The sequence below is a fragment of the Chlamydotis macqueenii genome, chromosome Z, assembly GCF_036417535.1.
Source record: "Chlamydotis macqueenii isolate bChlMac1 chromosome Z, bChlMac1.mat, whole genome shotgun sequence".
NCBI lineage: Eukaryota > Metazoa > Chordata > Aves > Otidiformes > Otididae > Chlamydotis > Chlamydotis macqueenii.
Genome location: NC_141593.1, coordinates 36,696,971 through 36,711,976, shown reverse-complemented (window position 1 = coordinate 36,711,976; position 15,006 = coordinate 36,696,971). Strand labels below are relative to the sequence as shown.

General features: G+C 38.0%; 1 protein-coding gene across 1 annotated transcript in view; it reads right to left on the bottom strand.

Annotated features, from left to right (window-relative positions):
• TRPM6 (transient receptor potential cation channel subfamily M member 6) overlaps nt 1–15,006 on the bottom strand; it is an 83,163-nt gene that overhangs the window by 48,556 nt on the left and 19,601 nt on the right. Inside the window, exons 5-13 of the mRNA XM_086769878.1 lie at nt 14,667–14,880; nt 13,819–13,943; nt 12,859–13,030; nt 11,387–11,561; nt 9,985–10,108; nt 7,497–7,569; nt 7,263–7,363; nt 736–870; nt 149–202 (exon numbers count right to left, since the gene is read on the bottom strand). Coding sequence (XP_086626004.1) covers nt 149–202; nt 736–870; nt 7,263–7,363; nt 7,497–7,569; nt 9,985–10,108; nt 11,387–11,561; nt 12,859–13,030; nt 13,819–13,943; nt 14,667–14,880 — 1,173 coding nt within the window. The remainder of the gene's footprint in view (nt 1–148; nt 203–735; nt 871–7,262; nt 7,364–7,496; nt 7,570–9,984; nt 10,109–11,386; nt 11,562–12,858; nt 13,031–13,818; nt 13,944–14,666; nt 14,881–15,006) is intronic.

The window sequence follows — 15,006 nt, the reverse complement described above, 5'->3', positions numbered from 1 at the left end:
AAAACCATTAAGTAGATATAGGAGCGCAGTAATGAACCCATCACTTCTATTCCTAAAATTCCCCTGTATTACCTAATAGCATTGTGCCAGTGGACACTGAAGTTCTAAGCTACCATTTTTGCTCTGCATCTTTTCCTGTGTCTATTACCTGTTTCACATCTCGAATTAAGTGCTGCAACAGTAGATTTGATGGTCCTTGCTTCTGTGGTGTAAAAAGAAAATACAGTAAACAAACATGTCACTTTACATCAGAAAATCAATACAATAAAAGAAAGCAGCTAAAAGACCTTTGGGATAAGCTACTGCAATTCAAACTCTCCTCACTGAAACTCTCCCCACAAAACTCTTCAAAAACATTTCAGTATGAATCCGCAACACCTCTACTATCTTAAATCTTTACATATTCTAGAAAGAAGTTGGTATCACTTTGGTTAAACAACATATAAACAACTTTTCAGAAATATAAGCATACTAGATTAAAATCAGAAAATATTTCTCATGAGCTTCAGGTGGTGTACTCACATGAACATCTAGTTCATGTCAAATGAATCAAAAATAAAAAGCTGGGACACTACTCCAACATTACAATCAAAAGCTATAATAATCCATTAATTTCCAATTATTTTCAGAAATCCTTCCTAAAAACATTGCCTGATTATCAAATCTCTTAAGCAAAACAGTATTCTTTCTAGGCATTCTTACCTAAAGTTGTACACTTGGACTTCAAATACTCACTGTATTGTAGAGTTCTTCCAAACGAGATATGGTAAGAAAACGGTGCATGTTAACTCCATGCTCTATTAACAGCTTCACAAAATCCACACGGTCCATCACTAAAGCATCCAGCATTGCCTGCTCCAAGGCACCAACCTCCAGAAGGACAGAGGTGAAGGAAAAGCTTAGAAAATTTCTGTCCTAAAACATTCCTGAACAGCTAGGGATCTCTTTATCACAATGATTTGTCTTTATGTATATTTGAAGAGCACAGCACAAAAGAAAAATATGCTGGAGGAAGCATCTGCATAAAAAAATCCAACAGAGAGGGGCTCTAAAACAGAGTCTCCATAAACTCAAACTCTGTAGAGACTTCTACAGATCTAACTTTACAACCAGACTCTGATACATTGTAACTAAATCTAACTTTACAACCAGACTCTGATACATTCCTTAGTCTTTAATTCACTTCAGAAGCTAATGTATGATAATACAGGGGGTGGAGGGAAGACTTTCTTTTTTGACATATAACAAAAGCCACTTCAAGGTACTGTATTTCAAGATCTCTCTATAGAACTTGAGGTTCTTTAAAGTAGACTTCTTTTCAAATATGAGAGACAATGTGTGTTAGGATAAACTTTCTCAAAGAAACTACAAAGCAGAGCTCTACCTACAACAGTGTCCAAATGGTGAAAGCGCTCTACTCATGGCACTTGCACAGAGCTCAGTAGGATTTCTACATGTAAAATAGCAAAGGAGTTGGACATATGAGGTTCATATAAATCCATATAAAGAATTTCTACAGAACACGTATGCACAGAAAACGCAGTGGGGTGAGCAGAATGAAGGCGCTGGCACACAAGTGCGGCAGGTGCTATTGCTAACCTGGCAAGTGGAATTAGTCCTTTCCACATACGTATTTACGTTTCGCAGAAGTGATACTAAAGCATGACCAATTTATTTTTCAAAATTGTCACATGTAAAAAGAAAATTTGTGCACTGTTCCCGAGTTATTGGTGTTTCTTGTGGAAATATCTCAAAGTAACCATTCTTGTACTAAATTTCCTAGAGCAGTCATTCCTTGTGCTGGCAGTGTGTCTAAAGAGGTTTAGACAGTCGTCTGGTAACTATTAGAATGACATTCTTTGTTTTAAAGTCCATTTGAGACTGAGCTGACATTTATGCAGAAACATAGTTACAGCTGGTTACAATCTTTACCTTCTGAACTTTTAGAACCACCGTTTTAAAAGGAAATGGTCACAATCTGTGCATAATTGTGCATGTTTCCTTAAAACACTTAAATAGACAGAAAAATACTAAGACTGCATGGACAATCACCTAAAAATTGTTGCTTAAACATTGAATTCAAAATTTGAACACATAACCACAATAACCATGCAAAAACTGTAGACCCTGACAGTCAGAGAGGTATACCTCTTCAATTAAGAAAGCAACTAAGTCAAAAGAAAACTTTAAAACTATTCTTGTGCATTTTCTTTTTTCTTTCTTCTTTACAATGAATGAAGAAAATATTGTTATTTAAGATTTTTTTTCCTGCTTAGTCGAAAGAAAAACTTTCAGGAATATATGTAATTCTAATTTTTGCTTGGAAAGGCAGCAAGAGATGTAAGGCTTGTTTATTATGAGCTCTTCACATCTTACTTGAAGGGGAGAACATACTCATTATTTGACAATGACTTTTCATTCAAAATGATGCTGAACAATTGCACTGAAATGGATATGAACAACATATCAGGAGCAGAGGAGCATTAGTAGGGGGACTGCCAGTGAATCTGCAAAGCCAGAGGATGATCAAGGTATAAAAGAAACACACAAGGAGACAAGGCTATTGCAGAAATGGCAAATTAATTCATTGCCTCACTGCTCACTGCAGAACATGTTAGGAAAAGTCCTACATCAAAGCTAATTTGTCTATGGCAGACAAATCTGAGGAACTGTGTCAAATAGAAGTGTCAGTAGAAAAGATTATAGAAGCCATCCATAAAGTGGTAGCAAATTGTCAGGACCAGGTGGTATTCACCTAAGAGTTCCCAGGAAACTGATGTATAGCTGAAATCAGCCCCTCTAACAGCGTAACGAAAGATAGTAGAAAATATGCCAATTGTTAAAAGAAACAAAGGAGTATAAAGTTGTCAACATATGGCATATCAATACAGTTAGAACTTTGTAAGGACAAGTATAATTAAACTACAATAAGGAACAGCAATAATAGCGACATAGGTAAACGCAACAGAGTAAGAGGAAACAAGGTAGTCATTTTGTAGAATGAAATCAGAACTCTACAAGAATTTTGGCAGAGACAATGAGGATAAGGCTGTCCAATTGATACAGTATGTCTGTATCTCCACAAAAGCTATAGATGATGGCTTTCTTGAAGGACTTCTAAACACATTAAGCTGTCACAAGGCAAAACTTCCTTCAATTGCTTAATAACTGATCAAGCGGCAGGGAAAAAGATTATAAATAGTGGTGTGAGACCAAGAAAATGCCACAAATGAATACTGACTTGACAATACTGCTGATGATATGAAAATACTCAGTATAGTAAAACTGGTTGCGAAGAGGTACAGAAAAATCTTATAACATAGGCTAACCAGCAAAAAAACCCAGGCGACATTAAATACTGGTAAATGTGAAATAATGTGCATTTGGGAAACAATCCTACCTGCACATCACTCTTGAAATTAACTCAGAAAAAATGTTAGTGGACATATCTTCTGAAAGCATGAATGTAAACTGAATGTAAGTTGGAAACAAGTAAAAAAGGCATGCAGACTACTAGGATTTATACTTAGATGAATACAGAATACTGTATAAAATATTAGTTTTTCACTACTCTCAATGAAGAACCCCATATCTTGAATACTGGGTACAGTGCTGGTCTGCCTATCCCAAAAGAAGACTTTAAGACCTGAAAAAAAGTGCACAGAAGAGCAGAAAAGTTTGTTCAGAAATATGGAAAAACTGAATAGATAATCAGCCAGAAAATAAGAGGAGGGACTATGCAATAGTTCTCTAAAATCTTCTGTGTCAAAGCACTGGGAACTAGTAAAATGTTATTTGTTATTTCCCATACACATAGAATTATAGAATCGGTTAGGTCAGAAAAGACCTTTAAGATCGTCAAGTCCAACCATTAACCTAACACTGACAAGTCCGCAACTAAACCATGTCCCTAAGTGCCACATCTGCACATCTTTTCAATACCTCCAGGGATGGTGACTCAATCACTCCCTTCGGCAGCCTGTTCCAATGCCTGGCAATCCTTTCAGTGAATAAATTTTTCCTAATATCCCATCTAAATTTCCCTTGCTGCAACTTGAGGCTGTTTTCCCTCCTCCTGTCTCTTGCTACTTGGGAAAAGCAATCAGCACGCACCTTGCTACAACCTCCTTTCAGCTAGCTGTAGAGAGCAATAAGGTCTCCCTTTCAGCCTCCTTTTCACCAAGAAACAGAAGGCATCAAGTGAAAATATCAGGCAGTAAACTGCCACTAAAATTTAACATTCTCAGTTTAAGATCTCTTTATTTAGTAAAGTATTTGATTCCATTTCCCACACCATTCTCCTGGAAAAACCTGCTGCTCGTGGTTTGGACAGGTGTCTTCTCTGGGTAAAAAAATGGCTAGACGGCTGGGCCCAAAGAGTAGTGGTTAATGGAGTCAAATCCAGTTGGCAGCTGTTCACAAGTGGTGTTCCCCAGGGCTCAGTATTGGGGTCAGATCCGGATGAGGAGATCGAGTGCTGCCTCAGTAAGTTTGCAGATGACACTAAGTTGGACAGGAGAGTTGATCTGCTAAAGGGTAGAAAGGCTCTATAAAGGGATCTGGGCAGGCTGGATCAATGGGCTGAGGTCAATTGCATGATGTTCAGGAAGGCTAAGTGCCGCATCCTGCACTTGGATCACAACAACCCCACACAACGCTACAGTCATGGGGAAGAGTGGCTAGAAAGCTGCCTGTCTGGGTGTTGGTCGACAGTCTCCTGATTACGAGCAGGCAGTGTGCCTAGGTGGCCAAAAAGGCCAACAGCATTCTGGCCTATATCAGAAACAGTGTGGCCAGCAGGAAAGTGATCCTCCTCCTGTACCCAGCACTGGTGAGACTGCACCTTGAATACTGTGTTCAGTTTCGGGCCCGTCACTACAAGAGCGCATCCAAAGAAGAACAACAAAGCTGGTGAAGGGTCTAGAGAACAAGTCTGATGAAGAGCAGCTGAGGGAACTGGGGTTGTTTAGTCTGGAGAAAAAAGAGGCTCGAGGGAGACCTTATCGCTCTCTACAACCACCTGAAAGCAGATTGTAATGAGGTGGGTGTCAGTCTCTTTTCCCAAGCAACAAGAGATAGGACAAGAGGAAACAGCCTCAAGTTGTGCCAGATGAGGTTTAGATTGGATATTAGGAAAAATTTATTCACTGAAAAGGTTATCAAGCACTGGAACAGGCTGCTCAGGGAACTGGTTGAGTCACCATCCCTGGAGGTAGTTAAAGGATGTGCAGATGTGGACATGGTTTAGTGGTGGACTTGTCAGTGTCAGGTCTACAGTTGGACTTGACGATCTTAAAGGTCTTTTCCAACCTAACCAATTCTATGATTCTATTCTGTGGCTCTATTATCCCATTATTATATAATTTATACTAATTCACTAGTCAAAGCAAGTTTCACCTGCCACGATTGTCATGTAAACACAAAGGAATGATGCAGACTCAGAGGCCTTGCCAACATATATCTTCAGTGATAAAAACTGCAAAAGCATAATGCTTCTCTCTAACTCCAAGAGTACAGAACTTCAAGCAGTAAGATTGATGATGTTCCTCTTTCTTTAATACCTTACACAAATATGCTTCAATAAAGCTTATCCACAGTTCATAGCAGAGTTGCAGAAGGCAAAAAAATAAATAAACACGTTTAAAAACGTACGTGCTATAAAAAATGAAAGAAGACATTGGGGACAACACATTTTCTTCATAGAGTCAAAACATAACAAGGTATTGTAAAAAAAAATCATAAAGATAAAAATATACACGTCATTGTATATACACAAACCTTTTCCATATTTCATAAAACAGAAATCTGTTGGACAGAACCGTTAAGGTTAGGCAGTCAAGCAGTCAAAAGTTATCAGAAAATTAATCTTTGTGAATATTGATACAATTATTCAATGCTCAATCATACAGTGTGTTTTCCCAGAGGGTTTAGTCTTATTTAGCTCACACAGTAAATGATGCTCTCTTAGCAGGGAGCTATTCAACATTTTTTTCTAACTTTATTGTCCCAGGCTTGGCACATCCCGTATTATTCACACACCATTCAAATCCTGAAAATGAAACCAGCAATTTCCTTCTTTGCCCTTCAGTGGGCACTCGATACCATTTATTTTTGTGCAAGAACATGACAAGATCATCTCCACTTCACATACAGTGAACTGAGCCCAAAGAGGTAACAACAATAACAACAAATCCTTTCATTCATGGATTCCCAGTTGTAGACATTTCAGGCTTAGTCCTCCATGTACTCAGCCTTATACACCGCAGGAAAATACAGACTCTTGATATATAACTTAAACTCTCTTGTGTCAAACAACCAGCTACCATAACTCAAAAAACAAATACCCGCTGTTAATTTTCCAAAATTTATGTTGTAAAGAAGAAAAGGCACTCTTGACTGGAAAAATCAACCTTCTAATATATGGAAGGGAAAACTTAAAAAGCACTTCTGGAAGGATCAGATATCAACTCTTGAATAAAATATTTACTTTTATAACAAATGTGAATAGAATGTGTTGAGGTACATACAATTTTATGTTTAGCATCTATAAAAATTGTACTATGCATATAAATACTCACTTAAGGAGGGTTATACTTAAATACTGGATAATACCTGAAAATTTGAAAAACACAATTTAAATGACTGATTCAGTTGCTACTGTATGTCCTTTCACACACAGGTAGGTAACGTCTAAATCACAGCTTGCCTTCACTGCAGCTATTCCTAAGAAACAGTATCTGAAATAATGTCATTATACCATGTTAGCATAGTTAATTCTACCTTTTTTTTTTTACCTGATAACATCATAAAGGTCCATGATTTCTGTGTTTCTGTCTAGAGCCAGGAAAATAGAGGCAACACTCCTCTGGAGTTTACTCCTTTGGAGAAAGTACTCTGGCCTACAATGACATATCCTTGATCACAATGACTGTCAACACAGGCTTGAGGTATACATATCCAGGGGGATCACTGATATTATTTGGAAAAGCTAGCAGCAAAAACTACAGGCATTTTAGATACCACCGCTTCTCTGGGGAAATAAATGTGTTTGATTTTTCATCTCATGCACTCTGTAGTTGAATACTCCACAATTTTGAGAATAATGCCCCTGCAAAATCAAAGACTGTCAGTCCAAAATCAAAGTCCAGAAGACTGACTCCAAGCATCAAACTATTCCTTATTAAAGCCTGACAAATGCAAATCACAGAAAATTAGTCATCATACTAAAGTGTGAAGACACTGTGAAAATTAAAAGATAATACCTTCCAGTGTTGTCCATAAACCAATATGTGTTTCTTGGCAATGTCTAGCTGGTTCCAGGCCAACGCCAAATCTAGTTGATCTGAAGCGGACATATTTGTACCTAGAAAAAAAGCAAAGGACCTACCAGTTCTCATACAGTGATGTTACTCCTTTGCTTTGAAAAGGTAAGCCATTGGGACTTGCACGTCACATCATACGTCAGATGAAAATAGGTCATATTTTTAGACAAGTACCTTTCAAGAGTGCAGTCAGAATTGCCAAATCAATGTCCTGCTGATCTTCTGACTCCGCATCAAATATGGTTATCTGTTAGAATTGCAGAAGTACACTATTTGAGGTGAGGTAAAGAAGTCTCTAGTTATTTCTTCTTGCTAAAGGCTGTGTAGATTAAATTATACACATTTCAACACAAACAATGGCAAAAGCCCAGACATCACTTTCCTTCTTTTCAGACAGAAAATGTATCATTTAGCTTTTTAATGCACAGGCATCTCAGGCAAACTGACATCAACCTACTACATAATCTATTGCCTTTTGATTAGCCTTTAAAATTGAGAAATGTAAAAATGCAACAAGGTTGATATCTACTCAGTTTTCAACTTGAAAACAGACACTCAAATAAAGTAAAACATATTAGGTAGTTTTCATTTTAGTGGTCATTGCTACAATCATAATTACCCCCATAACAAACACTTGCTACTCCATCATACTTGAGAAGTCGTGGCAGAATGGTGATGTTCCCGTTTACTATAAAAGGAGAAACATACTCTTCATTTTTAAAAAGTCTAAAAAGGGAGACCTGGGGAACTACAGGCCAGCCAGTCTCATCTCTGTGCATGGCAAGATCATGGAGCAGATCCTCCTGGAAACCATGCTAAGGCACATGGAAAACAGAGAGGTGACTGATGACAACCAACATGGCTTCACTAAGCACAAATTGTGCCTGACAAATTTGGTGGCCTTCTATGACAGGGTTGCATCTTCGGTGGATAAGGGAAGAGCAATCGACATCATCTACCTGGACTTATGCAAAGCATCTGACTCTGTCCCACAAAACCTCCTTGTCTCTAAAATGGAGAGACATGGACTTGAGGAATGGACCTGTCCTGGTTTTATTTAGTAAGGGGAAGTATGGCTGGTGGAAGCCATAGGGACCACCAGCTCCAGCTCCCCTCCCAGCTGAGGTGAATGTTAACTCTATGCTAGTCAGAACCAGGACAGGACCACTTGTTAGATAAGGAATTGGTTGGACGGTCACACTCAGAGACTTGTGATCAATGGCTTAACAGCCTGGTGGAGATGGGTGATGAGTGGCATTCCTCAAGGGTCAGTATTGGGATCAGGATTATTTAACATCTTTGTTAGCGACATGGACAGTGGGATTGAGTGCACCCTCACGAAGTCTGCAGATGACACCAAGTCGAGTAGCGTGGCTAATACTCTAGAGGGAAGGGATGCCATCCAGAGGGACCTTGACCAGCTGGAGAGATGGGGTCATGTAAAATTAATGAAGTTCAACAAGGCCAAGTGTAAGGTCCTGCACATGGGTCAGGCCAATCCCAAACACAGAGACGGGCTGTGTGATTAGTGGACTGAGAGCAGACCTGTGGAGAACGACTTGAGGGTGTTGTCTGATGAAAAAATGGACGTAAGCTGGCAATGTGCCCTTGCAGCCCAGAAATCCAAGTACATCTTGGGCTGCATCAAAGTGTGGCCAGAAGGTTGAAGGAGGTGATTCTCCCCATCTACTCCACTCTCACAAGACCTCATCTGGAGTACTGTGTCCAGCTCTGGGGCCCCCAGCCTAACAAAAACATGAACCTGCTCAAGCGTGTCCAGAGGAGGGCCATGAGGATGATCAGGGGGCTGGAGCACCTCCCCTGTGAAGACAGGCTGAGAGACCTGAGGTTGTTTAGCCTGGAGCAAAGAAGGCTCCAGCAAGATCTTATAGCGGTCTTCCAGTACTTAAAGGGGGTCTATAGGAAAGATGGGGACAGACTCTTTTAACAGGGAGCATAGTGACAGGATGAGGGGCTTCAAACTGAAAGAGGGTAGATTTAGATTAGATATAAGGAAGAAATTCTTTACTCTGAGGGTGGTGAGGCACTGGAACAGGTTGCGCAGAGAAGTTGTGGAAGCCCCATCCCTGGAAGTACTCAAGTCCAGGTTCGACAGGGTTTTGAGTGACTTGGTCTACTGGAAGGCTGGAAGGCATCCCAGACAATGACAGGAAGGATGATCTTTAAGGTCTCTTCCAACTCAAATCACTCTATGATTCTACGCATAAACCAGCACCTGAGGCACTAAACATGCCCAGTACATTTTGAAAATATATTTCAATACTCAGAAACAATTTCTAGCACAATTTTGTTATGAGTAGAAGAATGAATGGAAACATTTCTAAATTACAAATAAGACACCACTAGAGAAGAAAAAAAAAGTAGGAATTATTTTAATTACTCAAAAAAAAAAAGTCTGGCCTTTCACTAAAATCAGCAAGGCTGTAATTTCATAAGCAACCACTGATGCCTGAGTTAAACAAACAAGTTCTGTGAAGCTAAACGATATATAAATTAGCACAGACACCTTTCTGTTATCTTTTACTAGAGAAAACACTATTATTTCTACAACTGCTGTGCCCACACCAACCCACCACAGAAAGAGCAAAAAGGATAACAGCAAATGAAAACATCATAAACTCAGAGTGTGAACCTCACTCACGGACTCTCTATGCTTCATGCATTCCATCAATATGTGAAATAGATGACTAGACTGCTTCTGTCCCAAGCAAAAAGTGTTTTGAATCATCACTACGACCTCCTCCTTGACTTGAGGGCGCAGCTCCCTGAAAAACAGGTATACAGGCAAGAATAAGCATATTTTTAGCTACTTCTTACCAGTTCAAATGGCACCTGAGCAAAAGACAAAACTTGTGCTAAGCAGAGAAATATGAGAAATTTCTTATTTCTACTTCTCTATTGACTTATTTCTGCCTTCTTTCAACAAAACATTAATTATTAACACAAGCATTAGTTCTGACCATATATATATATGACTGAAAATAGGACAAATGAAAAAGTCAACAATGTTCAAAGGACAGTCTGTGAATACAGAGCTAAAAATCACTAAAAGTTCAGAAAACTTTTTCTTCCTTTCAATAATCATAAAGGGATAAAATTCAGTTCCTCATTATTTGTTCACTAGGCTTCATAACTCTCCCATTTTTTTTCCTCAGTTATCCTTCTGTTAATCTTTCCATCCATATTTCCCTTTTCTTTTGAAATGGCAGGAATTTTTTTTTAAAGTTCTCAATACAACACACTAGGGAAAAACACCACTCCTCAAAAGAATATCTAGAAAATATAATAAACAATTAGGATATAAAGTTTATTAAATTGTTCATTTTTTTAATCAGAGTAATCATCCACCTTTTTAAAATTTGATTTTTTTTTTGTTTAAAAAGCTCTTTTGACTTTGAAAAACTTTCAGAAAAATATTAATTATATATTTATTATATATTTATTTCCATTTTAGACATAAAATCTTCATCAAGGTAGGTTTAATAGAGTCTGCAGCTGAGGCTGCACTGGAGGTAACATAAGCAGTTACAGCTAGATGAGGATGACAAATCTGGGTTAGCACTGGGTAAAACAAAGCCAAAGCCAAGGAATCTTACTCCTCCTTCTACCCTAGCCTGAGGCTCCTACACCAACTAACCCCAGCCATAGCCTCAAGAGCTTTGTGCAACCCAAATCCAAGCCCTCTTACAGAATACTGATGGAAGGAGAAAGGATTGACTTAACACCCAGCAGGCACTTTGAAGTCATCCAGCAGTGTCCCTCACCAAAAGTTACTATTATAGTAACTCAAAATAGATAGATGTAGTTCCTTTTTCCTCTTCCAAAAAGCCTTAGTAAATTTGGCAAAGTAATTCTTTCAGCACTAGTTTGAGGCAGGGAAGTAAGAAACTGCTCTCAATTCACAGAAGTAAAAGCCAGCAAAAGACGATGGCAGGGTAATTACTAGAAGCATTAAAAATTATCTCAGCGGTTTTGAGACAGGCATTTTCAGGTCCCTCCCAATATGACAGACCAAGCAGGAGGGGCATTATGTCAATACTCACCCCGTATCACCCGTGTGTTTGTGGGTAAAAGCCAGGATATCTGCAGCTCTGCCAGTGCCCTCATAGACCACCACAGGGACAGCTGGGCTGGCCCTCACGTACTCCCACACCATTAGGATCACATTGGGGCCTCCTTCCACCACCAACACAACTACAGGTACACCTTGGCCCATTCCTGTTTCAAAACACACCTAACCAGTTACAAACAGATCTCAGTCACACAAAAAAATCAGAACACCTGGTAAATAAATACTCATGAAGGAGCCTGATGCTTTGCTCAATGGAGAAGAAATCACGCCTTCATCACCTCTAATTTGACTTACACTTTTTAAGATTTTCACAGAACTACTGCAATCAGACCAAAAAGACCATTAAAAACTCCTGATATAATTGTAAGCAGCCCTAGCATTGGAAAGAAAAAACATCCTTCAGAATATCCCTCTGCCTTTTACAACAACTCTCACAGAGAAGGACGTTGACAGCATTTGAAATTTTGTGAATATCCATTTATTTACCTACACACATAGAAAAGTAATCAGCACGTCTTTACAGACTTTCTCAAGTCTTACGGTAGCAGGGAGGGTTTTTTTAACAACCAGAAATAAATTTCAAATAAGATCCAATAGAAATGGATAAACAAGAGTATGTCTGACTTGCAAAAACTCATGGTAAGAAAAGATGTAAGAGGCTGAGTAATAATCTCTAAATACGAACACATTAAAAATAGCGTAAGTTTCAAAGTTTGTAAATACTACAATGTGAGCAGATAAACGAAACAAGGATACAACATCATAACTCTGCTAATGTCTTTTTAACATACATCAAGATTTAAATCACTAGATAAGAGTGAATTTCCACAAATAATTTAGATACTCTAGTGTATTAAAAAAAAACCAAACATTTCTATGTAATAAATATTTCATTCATGAATTCTGTACCATGACTCAGTTACTGTATAGGCAAACAATGGAAGTTATGCAATCTGATAAACAAACATTGGCTGAAGGTAAACCAGTCTTAGTTTTTGCACATGAGGAGGTCACAGGCTTGCAATATAGAAGAAAGATGATAAACATAATGAACAGGAGAAGAAGGATTCAAATTCCACTGATTGACAATTTTTCCACCTAACAAAATTCTGGGAAACTGTCTAGTGCTGATATAGAGACTAAGCAAAATTGCAAGGTGATCAAACTTTCAATACTTACTAAATAATCTGAGTTATTTAGATGTCTCTACAACTGAGAAACCAAAATGTGAGTTAGCCCAAATGCATAATGCTTTATAAAAATGCTGTCCTTTTCATTTTCATGATAATCAGAGTTCAAGACACATGCAATTAACAACTTTCAACCTCAGTGAAATCTATGGCAAATGAAGATGTACAACATGCAGTAAGAAACGTCAAGTACCTCCATGACTTTTAGGACAGTTTTTTTTTCTGAGATAAAGCTGAGCACAGCAGTACTCACTTGTGTGTATTTTCTGAAGTGATAGGTATTTCTCCAAATTCCTCCTGAGCATCATTTCATTCCCATATTTGCCTACTGTCCCATCATCTGCCATTAGAAAATGAGAATGCATGCTGTTGAGGGTACTTAGCTTGCTGAGTGGATTACCGAGAGTCTGGTACAGGCAAACTACCTAAGAAAACCAAAACAAAAAGATCTTCAAAGAGACCAACAAAATATTACCGTTTCTGTTGCTTCGCTTATATATATTTCTTCAATGTATCATGATCCTCTGAAAGTCTCCATCACACTTTTTGCTGCTCCACTCAAACATGGGGTTTCATTTGATTCTTAACAGCAATAAAACCACAATTACTATCATAGAAAGCATTTCTGATTGGGCTTTCAGTCCTTAGGCAGAGTCATCGCCTGCCTTTCTTTGCAACAGCTGAAACACAATATGGCGTATTTTTCCTGGGTGTATTCCCATTAAAAATACATGAGCTATCATTTAACAGGAACAGCTTTACCTTACTTGTCAAGTGTTTTTAGACAGTTATGCAGATTGTGCCCTCACACTGGCACTCACATAAAGTTCTAGTTTATGAATAAAAATTACACATATTAATAGCCTATTTGTGTATACCATTTAACCTGATTGTTCATCCTGAATCACATGAATATAGAAATAGATCATTTGCAATCACAAAATAATTGCTTAATTAATTACAAAATTTCAAAAAGGAATGGCAATTTCCTGTAAGAAAAGAAATAGTTTTAAACTATTAATTTACATACAAAAAGCAAAATACAATGCCTCAACATGCCACACAAATCTACTGCTGAGCAAAATCTAAGCCTCTATTACTGAGAAAAAATATCAAACTAGTGAAATGAAGCAAGTAGAAAAGAAAGTATGCAAGAAAGCTATAACATCCCCCAAACATATAGGCTTTCATTATTAAAATGTGTCCAACTCACATCTTTTCCAATGAGATCCCTCTGGTTCTCAATGATACCCCAGGGAGGGATCCCAACAGCACAGATCTTTCTGAGGTGCGGTGAGGTGCGGCCTTTCAGTGCATCCCCCACATGCCTGGACACTCCTAAACAGATAATTAAATCATCATTTTTCTTCTACATTCAGAGACCTGCCTCAGGACACCAATTAAAGGGCTTCTCATCATTTAATGTATTCTATGGTTATGTTTTAACCAGAAACAAATCATCTCACTCTACTTGTATATTTGATGTACACTGCAGGAATTGTAAGGTACAGACGCAATGCACCAATGCTTCAAACTCAACATGTATTTGTAAGTAATAACACTCATATATGTTGCTAATGGTAAAACTGTTTCAGTTCCATGGCTTACTGACCATCTCAGTTTTTGAGAATAGTCTACAGGGTGTTTCAGACAAAACAGGCTAATTAATGGATTATCATAATTCAAAATGTTCTTAATTATAAAACACAAGTTAAATTTAGATGTAAAAACTGTTTCAAAAACATCAGTCACAGTCAGAACCTATATATTTGAATGAAGCAGATAAAATTAACTAAGTAAGTTCTGGTTATCTGCTATAAATGTTTCTTACTACATGCAGAATATTCTGTTCTTTAACTAAAAAAAATATTAAAAATACTCAGAATGCCTGTCAACAGCTCAGGAAGGTAATGTCACCCTTTGAATTGTGTATTGTTTCTTAAAAAAAAAAAAGCTCCATTTTGTGCTAAAATATTAGAAATTATCAAACAATTTCATTGTGTTTGCCCTAAATGAAGAACACGAGAGGAAGACTGAAGAAAGAAAAAATAATTGCAGTACCACTGTTGATGCCTTCTGTAATTATCCATGCTCCTGTAGTCTCAGCAGCCTTCACCAATCCTTTGCTGAAAACCTGCTTGACCTTTGAGGGAAGCTTGAAATTTTGAATGCCTCCATGAACAGAGATCACTAGCTTTGGCAACTCCATCTGCCATTCTTTAACCATCAGGTGCAACAGCTGATCCAAACTGCTATCATAAGAGAGTCTAATATACTGGAAGAAATAATATTGGGTAAATAAACATCCTTTACATACTCCAAGAGAAGAAACTGTAAGATCTTACAAAGTTCTCAGCATTAATATCTTAAAGATTTTGTGTAGGATTAGAACTTTCACAAT